Source organism: Nothoprocta perdicaria, unplaced genomic scaffold, assembly GCF_003342845.1.
Source record: "Nothoprocta perdicaria isolate Ctin4 unplaced genomic scaffold, notPer1 scaffold_180, whole genome shotgun sequence".
NCBI lineage: Eukaryota > Metazoa > Chordata > Aves > Tinamiformes > Tinamidae > Nothoprocta > Nothoprocta perdicaria.
In genome coordinates this window covers 1,579,294-1,595,226 of record NW_020454983.1, presented here as the reverse complement: position 1 = coordinate 1,595,226, position 15,933 = coordinate 1,579,294, and the positions used below count along the sequence as shown (strand labels likewise).

Here is a 15,933-nt window from a genome sequence, read left to right as displayed (position 1 = left end):
ATTTATTGAGAAGGGATTTCTCATTCTGATAAAGATTGCTCAAAAAGGCAGCCATTGGAAGTTGATTCACTCTCCACTTGATRCAGTGGACATCTGCACACTATAAAGCTTTTTGTCTTCAATAAAGTTAGTTCAAACTTATACCAACGTGTGAGAAAAAGTAAATGGATTTTCTCCTAAATTCCCCGCTTCCTGTAAAATCCCACTAATCCCTAGGATGCTTACCCAGTTCTGCTCYTCTCCTTTGTGCTAGTGAATGTGCTATATTCTGTTGTCTCTGAAACAGATGACGCAAAAAATCACTGTAGGAAGAGAATTTGCATGTCATATACACCTGATCTTCCTTACACAGATACTACTAAACTCAAAGATATGGAATATAGAAGTGCTATGATAAAGCAGAAGAAAAGAAAAACTGTAAAAACTCTTTGTCTTGAGAAGGTGGTAGAGTTCTCTGAATCATTTTCAACTGAAAAGAAACACAAAACAATAGAAAATTAAATTCAACCCCACTTCACTTACAAGCTGAACGAAAAGAAGAAAAAAAAAGAAAAAAGGGATAAAAGAGAAAAAAGGAATGGAAAAAAGAAAAGAAAAAAGATTAAAGATTAAATAAAAAAAAGAAAAAAGACTATTAAAATTATAAGCTACTAACAGAAAAGCTGCTATAAAGACAGAACCTTCTCCACCTCAGTATATCTTCCACTACATGTTCTCTCTCCATGCTGCTTATTTCATGGGCAAGGTCAACAGCAAATATATAGGAGAATAAAGGTGATTTTATCTCTATTCTAGTAGTAAAAGTTAGCCAAATCCAATTCAAAAATTAGCTGTAAAATCCTCAGAATTACTGGCAAATACAGACTGATTTGCAAATCTCACTGGGTTTCTGGATGCTAAAACAGAAATTACACGTTCTGCATGAAAAAAAAAAATAAAGAGGCAGTTTTAATGTTCAAATTCTATATTGAAAAGTAACCAAGTTTTCTTATAATTGCTCTCCGAACTATTTTGAGAATCACGTATTCCTTCTGTGTTTTACCGTTCCATTTCAGCACTATGAAGTCTACCTAATAATAGCATCACTGCATAAAAAGCCCTTGAACTTTGTTTCACAACTAGATAATCCTACACATCTTTGTCTAGAATATTAGGTTGGCAGAAAACAGAAACAAGCTCCCCCACACCTCCTTAAGGAATTCAAAGGTTTAAGTGGAGTATAGACTCATTTCCATTTATGTCCTGGAAAATATATCCTGTCAGTGTTCACAATCCTGTGACTTAGCAACAGTGTTTGAAAAACATGCATATTCCAAACAATACTGTTTATATTCACAAGTCTGTGTCCCATATTATATTCAGTGATGACCTGTAAGAAATGATATTTATCTTTCTGCAGTTTAATAAAAAGATGACGTATTTACAGATTAGGAGTCAAACAATAAAAAATACCCTGAATCTACTGATATATGATTATTTGACTGACTATGAACAAGCATTAAAAATATTTTTATATATTTGATGTTTACAAATAGCCTGTAAACCGTGGACAGTCCTTTAATGAATATTTTAAAAGGAAAAAAACACACAAAAACCCATTTCCTTGTGGAATGACAGACAACTACTCAACGGTCTAAAAATCTAAGCACCATTAGTAGCATACAACCCAAAAAACTTTGCTGTAAATTCTAGCTGGGAATTTGATATTGTCATCTGTGCCATCAGGCTATTATTTCTTTATCTAGGTAAATGGAAGTTTTTGCATCACATCCCATCTTTAAGAGGAAGTCTAAATGTCTTCCTGATGAGAAGATATTTCTTTGATACTGATTTGTTGGGGCACTGAGGGAAATGCCCTACTAAAAGATAAGATAAAACGCTCACAACCAGCCCTCAGTCTTAAAAATTCCAAAAATATGTCCGTGTGGTATTTCATATGAGAACTTATTCTTCTCCCCAGCCTACAACTGCTGTTTAAAAAAAAAAAAAAAAAAAAAAAAAAAAAGTATTTAGGAAATTCTTTACCTAAGGCACCACAATAGCTCCACAAACACATGTGGATAGAACATAAGCAGTCAGCCAGGATGAATGAGGTCATTATCATCTCCACAAGAGGGGCTGAAGAGACATTTGCTTACCTAAATATGTGTGTGTGTGTGTGTGTGTGTGTGTGTGTGTGTGTGTGTGTGTATACACACAATCTTTATGCCTTAGGTGAAATTACATGAATTTACAGTTAATACTTATATCCTAATTGTTGACTTAAATACTAATCTGTTTTTTTCTCTAAATTATTTAAGAGTGTTTTCACTAATATTCAGTTCAGATACAGAAGTGGCCCTTTACTCAACAGATCTTATATTTAATAATACAAGTATCAAAGACATACTTTATATAGGCAAGAAGATATTAACCTTTTTAAACATTATTGGAAAAAACAGTTTTTTAATAGAGAAGAAGTAATAGAGATTTAATTAATGACATGTGGGAAGAGAAACAATCTTTGTTTTGGGTAAATATTAAATCCAAAAGGGTAACAAGAACACAAACTGTGTGTGAAATATCATTGAGGGCTCTTACRAGCAGAATATTAAACTTTAATTACKTAGCAAATCCTTTGGGTATTTGCATTGTTTCTAGCAGCTTCTGAAAGTTTCTCAATTTTAAGAATTATTTTCTGAATTTRACAAACCACCTTGCACAAAATACCCTATTTTTATTTATGTTTATAATGTTTATTGAGGTTCAAATTTTATAAGAAAAACCTCCATCACCAATAAAAAAGTGTTGTGTGATAGCTATTATAAATTTACTGTCAAAATGTTCTAGAGAAGAGCCTGATCCTCTCTCATTTCTGAGGCCAAATAATTCTGACCCATACAAGATGCATACATATGTTAGAAGCTGATAATTTTGCTCAAGAATATTATTTATCCTACTCTCTGTAATTGCATGAGGTACAAGAAGAAGAATAAAAGCTGTATGGGTGTTACAGCATGCAAAATAGATGACAGAGTAACAAGCTGATAATTTAAAATTAAAATATATACAGATAGACGTAATCACCTATTTTATGCCCTTGTCTCAATAAGGTTTACGTAGTGTACTTTCATGTTATCCTGAATACAGCTAACCATTTGATCACTGCAAAGGTAAAGGATGTTGTTCATTAGTTTGAAAATCCTACAAGGGGAGAAAAAGGAAGTCCAGCCACTACAATAATCATTGTAGTACATGTAGCATACTTTGCATGTACCATGTATTTCCAGTAGTCAGGAGAAAAAAAAAAAAAAAAAAAAAAGGAAAATAAAAAATACAGATCAGTGTGAGACTTAAATAAATATAAAATTAAGTTTTAACACTTGAGCTATTAAACGACCATGAGACTGGGAAATCAGCTGTGGGCAGTAGGAAAGGCTGCTTGGGCATTTTAACTGCGGAGCTCTTATATAACACATTTTACACAAAAATGCTACCTAGATTTCAAATACACAGATTTGTAACTGGTTCCTGGGGACTACTAATAACAGTTAAATTTACAGTTCTAGATGTACGTGCACCGACTGAACTGAAAATAGCATTTCACAGGTTAAAAGCCAACCCATGTGCCAGAAATTTGTTCCGTGTGAAAGCATTTGCATTCGCATGCATGGGATTTCCCTTTTYTTTTTTCAGTGTTGTCAGGTCCCAGCTCTGGTATTTACTGAAGAAAGAGCCTTTACTTCCACWTGCTTAATTAACATGGCAGAGTTGGCCCTGTGACTCTGTCAGAAGCGACACATGCGTCAAAAGCGGAATGGGTGTCCTTGCTGCAAGGAATTCTATTTTTAACCGTAAATGACTCATCAACTACTGGGGTGTCCCAAAAGCTACAATTTGTCAAGCTGTCAGGATAAAGTGCAGAAAACAAAGAAAAAGAGGTCACATCTTTATTCGTATCCCCGGCTCGCGCTGATTATATGGTCAGCGCAGCTCTGAAACGCAGTGCTCTGTGCAAGACRTGTCTTCACAGCAGATATATTGTGCAATATTTCTTTGAAAATGGTATCTGGTCTTTTAAAAACCTGGTCTGAATTATCTCCGTGTTTACATTAGACAGATCTGTAAACTTGTCCAGTGGTAAGGAAGAATGCTGTTAATTCACTGTGCATAACTAATCTGTCCACAGGGAGAAAAAAAAAAACATGGAATGCCTCTTTGCAGATGCACTGTCAGATGCTTTAGGATGAAACAGAAAAATGCAGGATTTCATTTGAAAAGAGGAAAAACATGAGATRTATAAAAAGATTGGAACCTGTATAWGAATTACAGTAKGCATACTTTAAAAAAGCATACTGGTATGCTTTTTTAAAGAATGTGAAACGTAATTTAAGAATGTGTTTCCACAGAAACACTAGAAACACAAACTGCACTGTATGAGTTCCTAAAAGGAGAGAAGCAGCAAATCTGATCCATGTATTTTCGCTACATAAGATGACCCCCGAATTATTGCCTAGAGAAGAAAATTAACATGTTGTGGCAGATTTTCAGAGAAGTCTGTTCTCAGTGAAAGCTACTGGAATCTAAACTGCAGTTAAACGTCTTCCCTTCCCTCCCTGTATTTCTTATGTTACTAATGTTCTTATATTACTTATGTTACTAATGGTACCAAAATTAAGGCAAAATTTATGTAAGCAGGGCAGCAGAGGAAAAACTTTAGAACTTAAAACATATTTTAAAAGTTTAAAATATTGTCTTTTAGACATCAGGACCATCAGGGGAATTAAAGCATGCAAAAGACTTCTTTGCTCTTGCACAATTGTAGCTACAAGGTCCTGAAATTGAGGAAAGGGAACTACAGAAGACAGGGACAGTCAGGCTCCCCAAAACGAAATCGGAAGCTGTGAACATAAACCAAGAATCAACTAGAAGGAGAGGTCTATTTTCTGTCCCTTTTCACTATGGTGTAAACAGGGTGACGGGGTTTTATTTCTCGATTAACAAGAGCAGCAGCAGTTCGCAGACAGAAAAATAAAAAAAAAATTGGCACATGGGGATGTCAAATACCAGCCAATTCCCATGTTTTTATCAAGAGGCACCTTTGGGAAAAATTGCCAGCACATAAAATGAATGACAAATTCTCCTATGGTGTTTGTGAAGCCACTTCTTTTCTTTTCTTTTTTTTTTTCTTTTTTTCCTTTTTTTTTTTCCTTCCCCTACCTGTTTGCAAAGCTCAAATATTCCACATAATGTGTGTAAYAGAAATCTAGATCAAATTAATTATTTGGAAAAAGAAATACTGCTGACTCAAAGTAAAAATGTGACCCCTCAAAAAGCAGATGTTTACATAGATGTACAACCTTATGAGGAAATGGAGAAAATTTGATAATTATTTTAGCTTTCTTTGCTATAATTTCTCTGATTTCCTTTGCATGTCTCTCAAACCCATTCCAATGGAGAAATGCAGGAAGATCATAGAATGCCGAAGGTTGGAAGGGACCTCAGAGGTCATCTAGTCCAACTCCCCTGCACACGCAGGGTCACCTAGAGCACGTGGCACAGGGCTGCATCCAAGCGGGTTTTAAAGATCTCCAAAGAAGGAGACTCCACAACCTCTTTAAAGTATAATGGTCCATAAAAAAAAAAAAAAAAATCTGCTAAATCTACCTCTTAAAAACAGTTCCAGAACCACTTTCCTGCCATAAACATCATTGCTGTTGAGAAGACAGAACTCACTTGCCATACTGTTAAGCAAGGCAAAAATTTTCTGGTGTATTTTCTACTGAGCAGCTAAACAAAGTTTCTGCTACAAATAGTGATACAAGTGATTTTTGAAAGTCCGATGGTACTAAATTTGTTCATATTGTTATTAATTTTCAGATGAGCTATGAACTGCTGAAGTGCCATTTTTGAATAGCAAATCTTCAGCAGCATTCCAGTGCAGCTACATGCAGCCTCTGGATTAAAATAAATAAAATTCCATCCTTAACTCATCGCTCTACTAAAAGACCAAATTCTTATTTGAATTATTGTGGCCGTGACCTGTAGAGCAGGGCATTACAAAGAGTGCTTTGATAGCTCTGTGCCAGAAAGGGAGACACTTCTCCSTTGTGCTGAGATACATTTCAGAAACTTGTGAGTGGCCCTGAGTTTATCCATGAAATGTATTACAAAAGGTGAGAGTGTTAAAGGTTGACTTTTCAAATCAAGAGTACTTTCTTTTAAGCAAAAAAATATTTTTTTTCTAAGTTGGAAAACCTACAGATACCCTTGTCCCTCTGCAGGCTTGGATTCAACAAATGGTCCTCGTTTCATTTCAACATCTCAGACTGCTCAGTCATGTTACTTTGTGCAAGACTTTTAGAGAAAAATGAGGGGAAAAGGCTTTGCTGCACATTTATCTGAAAAGGGAAAAAGACCRTGGACAAATCACCTGAATTCTCAGTAATCCTTCACTGCAAGACTGAGCAGAGTCCTGCTGTGGCCCAATATACTGTGATTAGGACACAGAAGAAATATCACTGTGCAAAGGGACCCACAAGCAATGAGCTCGCAGGCTCTGCACAGATGCCCATGGAATATCAGAGCGCTGTAACTACAGAGCTGTAGCACATTTCCTCCCATCAGCTGGAGGAAGTGGCCCTGCTTCTTTTGTAGCTCAGGATCCACTAATATGCAAGTTCACAACAGCTTTTCCCTGTTTGCTTTTGTTTTTCAATCGATATAGGCATTCTTCACGTTTGCTTGCAACCAGGACCATAGACTTAGGAAGACTTGAAAGGTGTCCGTAAACAAAAGCTTGAAACAAGAAACGGAAACAAGAAATTCTGAAAAATTTCAAAACGTAGTCCAAGTATTCTTAGGGATTTTCTCCGATTCCGAAATATTAGTGCAACCCAGCTTTCATGCTTTTCAGGCAATAGATAAAAACACTGAGATTCTAATCTGGCCACTGGTTCATTATTATTTTCAAAGGTATGGAACTGAAAGTTATGAAAGTCAAGATCTTGTCAGTCAAACAGAATATTTAARTGGCCCTTTCACAACACTAGGAAGATATTTTGTGTTGGATTTTACCAGGTATTATACATTAAAGCATTTGTAGCATCACTGAGGAGCTTCTAGATATACTTATCTTGTTTTATTATTAGGTGCTGGAATGATGGATCTTCTGGGCAAGCACAATCTGTCAGCACAAYGTGTCAGGAGAAAAGAGACAATAAGCCCCTAAACTTCAATCTGTGCATAAGCATTAAAATGTTAAGATATATTTGTAAAAATTATTATATGGAGGGGGAGAGGGAGAAGAGCATTTCTGAACTCCCCTTTCTTTTGACAGAAAAAACATATCATATTGAGAGAGCAATAAAGAGAATAATTGAAGTGGAGAAGGAAAAATGAAAAAAGATAAAAACATTAGCATATCTGTACTGACTCTCAGGACTGAATTTTAGAAAGATCAAAGGGAATAAAAAACACTGAATGCTCAAGAAAGGCTGATGCGGGCAGAGGAAGGGGAAAAAAAGTGAGGAAAGGGCATCAGGAAGGTATTGGGGTATTAGTATCAGGAAACCCTCTCTACCATATCAAACCCAATTAATCAGTGTGTAAAAGTGGAAGAAGATTAATTTAATCTAAGAGTCAAAACTGCTACCTCCCTATGTGAATGGAAACTAGGTAGATAAAACGAAAATAAAATGGATGGGAAATTTAGTTTCTGAGCATTGAGCTCAGCTGCAAATTATTACTAAATTATAAAATCAAGGAAAAAAAAAATGAAGGAAGAGAAAACAGTGAATCCTGTAAACCCAATCTCATTTCCTACCAGCCACAGAATCACCAATGCATAAAACTAAGCACAGAACTGAGCTAACAGTTACTTTATCATCTTTTCCTGAAAACTGCTTTTACAGCAAATTCCACATCCATCATAGGTTTTCTTTGCCACTGTCACAACTATTGAACTTCCTTAGCCAAACTAAATCGTCACAGTCATAGATTATACAGAGTATACACTTTGGAGAACATGTTGGTTTTGCTTCTGTTTACGTAGTCCCAAAATCTGTTATGTCTGTTGTCTCTCCATCCCAGGATGGAGGGCTTTTTGTTTCCCAGGATGAATAAATCCTTTTCAAACTACTTCTCCTCATTACATTAACTCACCCAACACAAGAAGTTTTCTAAACTTTTAATCACTATTGCCTTCTGTCTACATATTACTCAAAGGACGCTCTAGAAAACCAAATGTGTTCTAAGGCCTTACAAAGGATTTAAACATCCTACTGGTGTTAAACTAGAAACTATACTGATATAAATGATCTTTTCATTCTTCCCACAAAAATAATGAAGCAACATTTTCAGTATAAACATCTGACTCCTCTGACTCCCGCCTTGTAATGTGGGTATATAGCTAACAGGTTTTAGACTAGGCAACACCTAATTTAGAGACAAATTTCTTTCATTCTTCTTCAAGCAGTGAACTACAGAGCAACATGTCACACCAACCTGCCAAAGCCTGCGATGCAGATGTTTTTCCATATCCAAACCAAATTTCAGACTATTCCATGTGAGTGATAAAGAAAAACTAATGGAAAAGTGCTTCAAAACCCATTAGCAAATTCCATCTAGCTCTAAAAAAAAAAAGAAAGAAATTGGATCTGATTCTTGAAATACGATGCTCTCATTTGTCCAGCTTATATTGTAACTGACTACAACGTTAAAGGGTACAAGAATTTGCTCATGAAAAATGAGGACCTAACATTATGAAGAACAAACTCTTAAACTTGCTATTTTCAGTATAAACACTATTAAATCAAGTGACATGTATTTACACAAGAGGCCTATCTGGCAAAGTATTCATGCAAATAAAGTCACTAAATATCACTGTACATATAAAGTCAGGTTATTTAAAATTAACTAACTATTTTTGGAATAACAAAATAATAGAGGCTTGAAACTTAGCACCCATCATCACTTAGCACCCATCGGGGTGCAGCTGGAAAGCAGGTTTGGAGAAAAGGACCAGAGCGTCCTTGTGGACAATACCACGAACTGGTAACGTGCAGCAGAGGAGGACAGCACTCCCCAGGAGTGCATTAAGCCCAGGAGTGTTGCCAGCAGATCCCACCTTACCCGGTACTGATGAGACAGACCTGGGATGCTGCGTCCAGCATCAACTTCCCCTATACGAGAGGGGCATGGAACTACTGCAAGCAAGTCCAACAAAGGACCACAAGAATGACTAGGATCAGAACATTTCTCATATRACAGTTGAACACTAGAACAGGTTGCCCAGTGGGGTCATGGAGTCTGTCCTTGTCTGGACACRGTATTGAGTAACCTGCTGTAGGTGATCCTGCTTTGAGCAGACGATCTCCAGAGGTCCCTCTCCAGCTTCAACCACTCCATGGTTCTAAACCATGGTAAACCAAGACAGCTAAAGTTACTTGTTGAACTATGAAATGATCAGTAAAATATGCAAAACAAACCAAATGATAACTGCATATTTCCAGAACAGTATCTACCTAACAAATGTGTATTTTATATAGCAAATTAAATTACTGTTTTCTTTTTTTTTTATTTGATGCTATACTATCACCATGGAATCCCATTTCATGTCATGTTTCAGAAATGTCAACCATATTTCAATATTTTATAAAGCCTAACAATTTATCTCACCATTGGAATTATGTGGTTAAAAAAATGTAGTTTAAAAAAGAGAGAGAATAAATAATAACCATTATTTTCCAAATCTCTCACTTTGTCAACTAATACAGCAGGATGCAATTTAGGGGCTGTTTTATCCCAAATCTATCTAAAATATATCTCATTTACTCATTTTGAACAATGATATGTAATTTATAAAGACAACTGAGCAAGCACAACCTACTGTCACTGATCAACAATAATTTCATTGTATTGTTTTGCCTAAAAAAAAAAAAAGATATTTGCAGATTGCCTACCCAGTAATTATGTAGAACTAAGTAAAAAATATTGCAACCCAATGTTGATTCATCAGCGAGATAAATGCATATATAAGATCTACCTCTATTTTTAATAATAATCTGGTAAGACATTTCCAGAATAATTTATAATGAATTTTTATAATCTTTCTCCACCCATACGTAGAATGGAAGGGTTACTCAGGGAGTGATTGCCAAGTGTAATCCATATAATAATTTATCCAACATCTTTGAATAAGCATGTCTGAGAAAAAAATACAAATATCAATCTAAGAGGATGGACAGCTCAGAAAATCTACGCCTAAATTCCACCTGTACCCCTTGAATCACACTCAACACCTATAACCACTGCTTGCTGTAGCAGAGACAGATTTCCACTAAGAATCCCAGGAAATTCATACAATCATATCTAATTCTAAAAAAAGAATCGTCAGAGAAAAAAAGAATCTCTCATTGAAGAGAAAAATGCACCTTGCCACATATTACCTGAGTTCACACAAATAATTGTGCATCTGCCCTTGAAGCTTCTTCCACCATTTCCCATMCCCCAATTCATGTCATTTAAGAGATTTTAAAAGCTTCCATTATTGAATTTTCAGAAACTCCCAGACATTTGTGCTCTTTTTGTATACATACAGTATTCCACATAACATGATTCTGCCTTTCACCTGGGCAGCTAAGTTCTCAATAACAAAAAGTACAGAATATCTTTTGTCTTTTTTTTTCCTCTCCACATTCTGCCTTTTCATTTTGCAATATAGCAATCGGTTGGTGCCATGTATACATGGTTAACACCATCTACACCTACAAAGGGCTTTCAAGGGATTTGCATCTTTCTGGTACGGAGCAGCCTGCAGAGGCCATGCACTGCACCAGGTACCCGCTTCAGTCACAGCATCCCACTGAAAAAGCAGTAATGACCCCTGATCCCCAGCTACGCACAAATGCCAATGAAACACTCCGAAAAATGCCCCAGAAAAGTAGTTCATAGCCCTGAATGACAAGACTTTTCAACTAACCCAGCAACAGTGTATGCACATTTATATATTACAAAAACAACAAAGAGAAAATCAGCAGGGAGATCAGCATGGTTAATGAGTCTTAATCAATCTTTAGAGATGTGCATGAAATAACAGTAAAGACTAAGTGATCTGAAAGTAATGACTCAATAGATCTTCATTTACATATTTGACATAAATTTTCTTTACATCAAAATCAAAAAATATCTATCACTCAGACTATAGAGCAGTTAAAATGGAGCGATGATTTCAGAAATTAACTTTTTATTTTTCCTGTTTTTTCTTGACAAGAGGAGGGCACAACAAATCCAACAGATTTACTTCAGCGTGGGACAGATTTTCTTTCAGCTTAAAGCAAGTGCCAAGAGTTGCTGCAGTCTTAACCAAATAGAGAACAGTAATAACAATAATGAAAATTGACAAGGAGACTGGCTGCAGGGTATCATGGGCCATTTGGACAATCTACATGAGAGCATCTGTATTATTTCCCAAGAATTCTCATTAGGTAGGGAGTAATACTTTTCAATTTACTTGCCAGGATACAGATGATGGTAATTTTAGCAATTTGAGCTATGGTAGATATCATACAATAACATTTTCTTGAACCAGATCCCAGAAAATAAAGACAGCTTCTTCTTCTCTACTCGTGCACCACAAAAACAAACAARCAGTAGTGTACACTTAAAAGTATGAAAAAAATGTTGCAAGGAGTATTTAGTGTGGGATAATTAATGCAGTAAGTTAAGAGTTTTATGAACACAATACATTTTGCATAAAAGAAAAATTTACTATAAATAGGACGAGGAGGCACAAAGCTACTATAATTTAAGCCTTTCTTAAATGCTCATATATGAAGACTGAAATGCCACACAGAGTCTATATGCACCTAAAATGCTTCAAGAACAAAGGAACCTGAGCTGCAGATGTCCTGAGCAAAAGGGTTGTGCATGGCTCTAAAGCTAGTTACTGGAGTGGAAAACAGCATCCTCTTAAAATTGCAAGATATATCTGCAAAAGAAAATTACATTCTAAAAATTTGTGAACCATGCATGAAGTGAACCAAGTTGTCACCTTAAGTCCATAATAAAATTTATTAGAATTATTTTGGAAATCACAGAATATGATGAAATTTTCAGTGTCTTTCTCTACTGAGAAAAATGCATTATTAGGCATTTTAGACATATGTTGATTTTCTTGCAAGTCATGCCAGAACACTGAGATTCCCACTTGAAAATCAGATACAGCTGCTTGATATCGCCTGATTTAAAATTGAAATTTCAATTGCTTTTTTTACTAGAACTATCAAAGTGAGAAGAAGTCACCAATGTTCTACAAATAGATGTGGGTAGTGTGGAAAAATTGAATGATCTGTAATGGAATTAGGAAATTGATATCTCAAAGCATTTGACACAGACTTACTCATCTGCCTAGTTAAACTGTACGCTCTCAGACACATCTTGAAAATGGGTATTACAGTCTAAAGAAATACACAACAAAAATGTGAATTTTCCTGAGCAGTGAGGGGGCTATATTTGTACTACATTTAAATAAATAATCCTCATCAGGCTTGTAGGATTTATATAGCACGTTTTAACCAATTATCTTTCACAAGACMAGATAGCAAATATAGCAAACACATGGCATAGCCAAATATGCTGCACAAATGCAACTTATCCTCAGATATTCCCACATGGTAACTGAGTTTAGGAAGATACAAAATAAACTGCCACAGAGGAAAGAAGTAATTTAGCTAGCAAGTCATTCCAAAAGAACACAGTGGCTTTGCTAATGACACTTTTTTCTCCTTGAACAGTCACACAGGAAATCTCTCAAATGGAATATTTCCAATGCATTCTCCCTAAAGTTAGGCCCATACACTGGCAAAATGCTCTCTAAACAACAGGAAACCAGACATTTAATTTTTCCATTGCTATAAGTACATTCTAGTATAGTATCTTCAACAGCTTGATTTCCAGCTAACATTACCAGTAAGCAAGTAGCTAAAAAGGCCTTGCTTCACACTGAATAATAAAGATGAGGCCAAAGATCTGCTCTGAAAGGCACCACACCAGATTGGACTCAAGAAAAATCTATTCCAAAAGGAAAAGACAATTCTTTCTACAAATATTTCATATGTAGGACAGTACACAAAAATTCAATTAATGTGTCACTCAATGACCGTGTATTTTCTACTAACTCTTCACATACTGTTTTTTTTCTATATTTAAGAAAACTCAGGAGAAGAATGGATAATGTACTAGTCAGTCTCTACAGTTAAGCAGAAGACTTTTTTTTCTTATTATTAAAAAAGAAACAAGTTAAAGATACTTTCCTTTTTCTTACCAAATTCTTTGATTAACGTTTGATATTAACTTTGTGGTTCCCTGTTGAAGAACACTATCTGCAAACACCGTAACTTGGAACAGAGYTCCACAGACCATTAATCTGAACAACTAAAACCCTGTTATAAGCTTCATTTTCCCAAACTCTCCAAGAACTAATTCACCATTTAAATTTAAATATCAAGGCAAAAATGATAGGAAAAAAAATTTTCTTAAGGTTAATGGCAACTTTACATTTCGGCAGCATTTAGATTCCTTGTGTATCAGACCTACATGCATAAGCAGCAAATATTTCTGAGATTATCTCAAATACATAATGAGAAACTGAATATTAAAAAAAAAAAAAAGCAGAATTGCCTATAGGTTTAAATTTTCTGCTTTCCCTATATAAGAAGAAATAAAGCTGTCTAATTAAGAAAGCAACAGTTGCAGACAACCTCTGGGCTCAGCTTGAATTGATATGTTTGTGTATCTATGTGTATAAATCTCCCCATTCACAATTCCACTGTTGTTCTTAGATCCAGCTGTTTTACACTCATTGCCAGATGGCACTTTTATGTCCTATTCTAATCAAGTATATTATGCAACACAATATTGGGAAAATTTAGCTATTTAATAGAAGCTACACTGGGGCCTTCCAAAATACAAACATCACCAAAAAAAATGAAACCGAAAAATCTAGCATGCAAGTGAAACACATAAAGCAAGCTGTGCGGCTTCTATATTTTCATCTTGTCATAGATCAGCTTTATTATTCCCACGTGGACCTGAGATTTTAAGGAAAGCAATGTACATTCCAAGAGACAGGGCTGCACTAACTGGTTATTAGAAAGCAAGGTCAGTAGGGCAGGCACAGAGGAAGAAACGTGTGTCCACACCATGAACAGCTCCCACACTGCTGCCCTCCCAAAAGAGRCAACGGGAGCCGAGGTACCAGCCTGCCCTAATTGAAGCTCTGCTACTGCTTTTACTAATCGTGCCTGAAGATCATCACAGCAAGCAAGGATTTTTCTCTACTTTATGAGAGTCAGCAGTGCAGCGTGGTATGCAGAGGTCAGGATGACAAATGAAAAGGGAAACAGGCATTTCATCCTTAATGCTGATGTCAATAAAATTCCAAAAAGTACTTCCATATGCATTTGTTACAAAGCTGCTACAAGCAGAAGGATAAACAGAACGGAGCCAGGGAAGGAAAAAAAAAAAGGATCATGAAAAATGCAAAGTACTGACACTTGCCTGGCTCTTTATTCTACTGCAGCTCTATCAGCAGACTCTACAGGACCACCTAAATGATATACAGACCTGGAATCAAGCTTTCCTCCTAGCAATTAGGGATGATTCCATTTTTTTTTCTTCCTTTAAAGAACTAGTTATGAATAACATTTTTAAAGAAAATAAAAAATGGAAAAGAACCACCATCATCATCTGTGGTGACATCTGGATTTAAGTAGATCACTTAATCAAAAAAATCTTAGGTAGTCTCTTACACCTTATTATTTGAAAGTCTGGTTTTATTCAGACTGAAACCAGAAAATAGAAATTTAAGTGAAACAGTGTCTAAAAATAAAAATGTAGCAATTTGCATAGCCTTTACCTAAAGAGTAAAATAATTATGCAAGTGATATTTATAGAATCTTTGGGCAAATTTTCATTATTTAGCTGCTATTTCCAGTATTAAAAATTCCAGTATCCAAGAAAAATCCTTTTTATGAATGTAATTCCACAAATAATGAAAGAAAGGAAGAAAAAAGTCTAGTCCTTAGTAATACRTGAAACATTTCCTACCAGAATTTAATTGCTAGGTATGTCAAGACAGTAATTGTCTCTGCTAAATAAATGCATATCACATTATATCTGGAGATACTGATTCAMGTGGCTGTAAGTAAGAAGTAAAGGCACTGAGTAAACAACAGAATAATTTTACTGAAGATTTTTGGAATAATCCTTATAATCTCTAAAACAAAAAGCTTTCCCTCTTTCCACTGAGAATGAAATCTCTTGATGTTTTGGTCTGAAATTTTCAGGGCTTTTTTCTCCTTTTTACTAGGACAAGTCAGTTCAGCTTCATGCAGAAGCACTTGATCACAGCAGTGTTCACATTTTACAGTTCAGCRTGGTGCACAGGTCCCCAAGTTTGAGCCAGAATTAGTACAGAAATGTTTTATGGAAACAGTACAAAAAATGTTTTATGGGTTCTTCTAAGACATAGGACTAATTGGTAGGCTGAAGGTACTATGATGAGGAAGCTGCATTTCTACCTCCCCRAAACAATGTGGAGATTCATGTTTTTCATTTTTCAGGGCCACTCCWACCACCACTCAGAGCTAAATGCCATTTCTCTCACATACATCATCAAAAAAATAGGTTCAGCTTTTATTTACAAGAAACAGAAGAAAATAAAAAGCTTTTCATCCTGTGAAATTCTGGGGAAAGCCAAAAATATTATTTCCATCATCTTCCTTCTTCCTTGTTTTTCAGCAGCATTTTCCATGGAGATATCTTTTTATGATAGTTAATAGACAGAGACTGCTAATGTTATCATTATAAAGGATATACACATTCTGAGATATCTCACTCTGGTGAGAATCGCCTTAAAAACAGGTATTTTGTACCCTTTTTATAGGGTGCTTT

General features: G+C 35.6%; 1 protein-coding gene across 1 annotated transcript in view; it reads right to left on the bottom strand.

The window, feature by feature from the left end:
• Window positions 1-225: 225 nt before the first annotated feature.
• Window positions 226-15,933, bottom strand: part of LOC112945060 (calcium-activated potassium channel subunit alpha-1-like) — a 208,254-nt gene continuing 192,546 nt past the window's right edge. Inside the window, exon 4 of the mRNA XM_026036576.1 lies at window positions 226-277. Coding sequence (XP_025892361.1) covers window positions 262-277 — 16 coding nt within the window. The 3' untranslated portion in view covers window positions 226-261. The remainder of the gene's footprint in view (window positions 278-15,933) is intronic.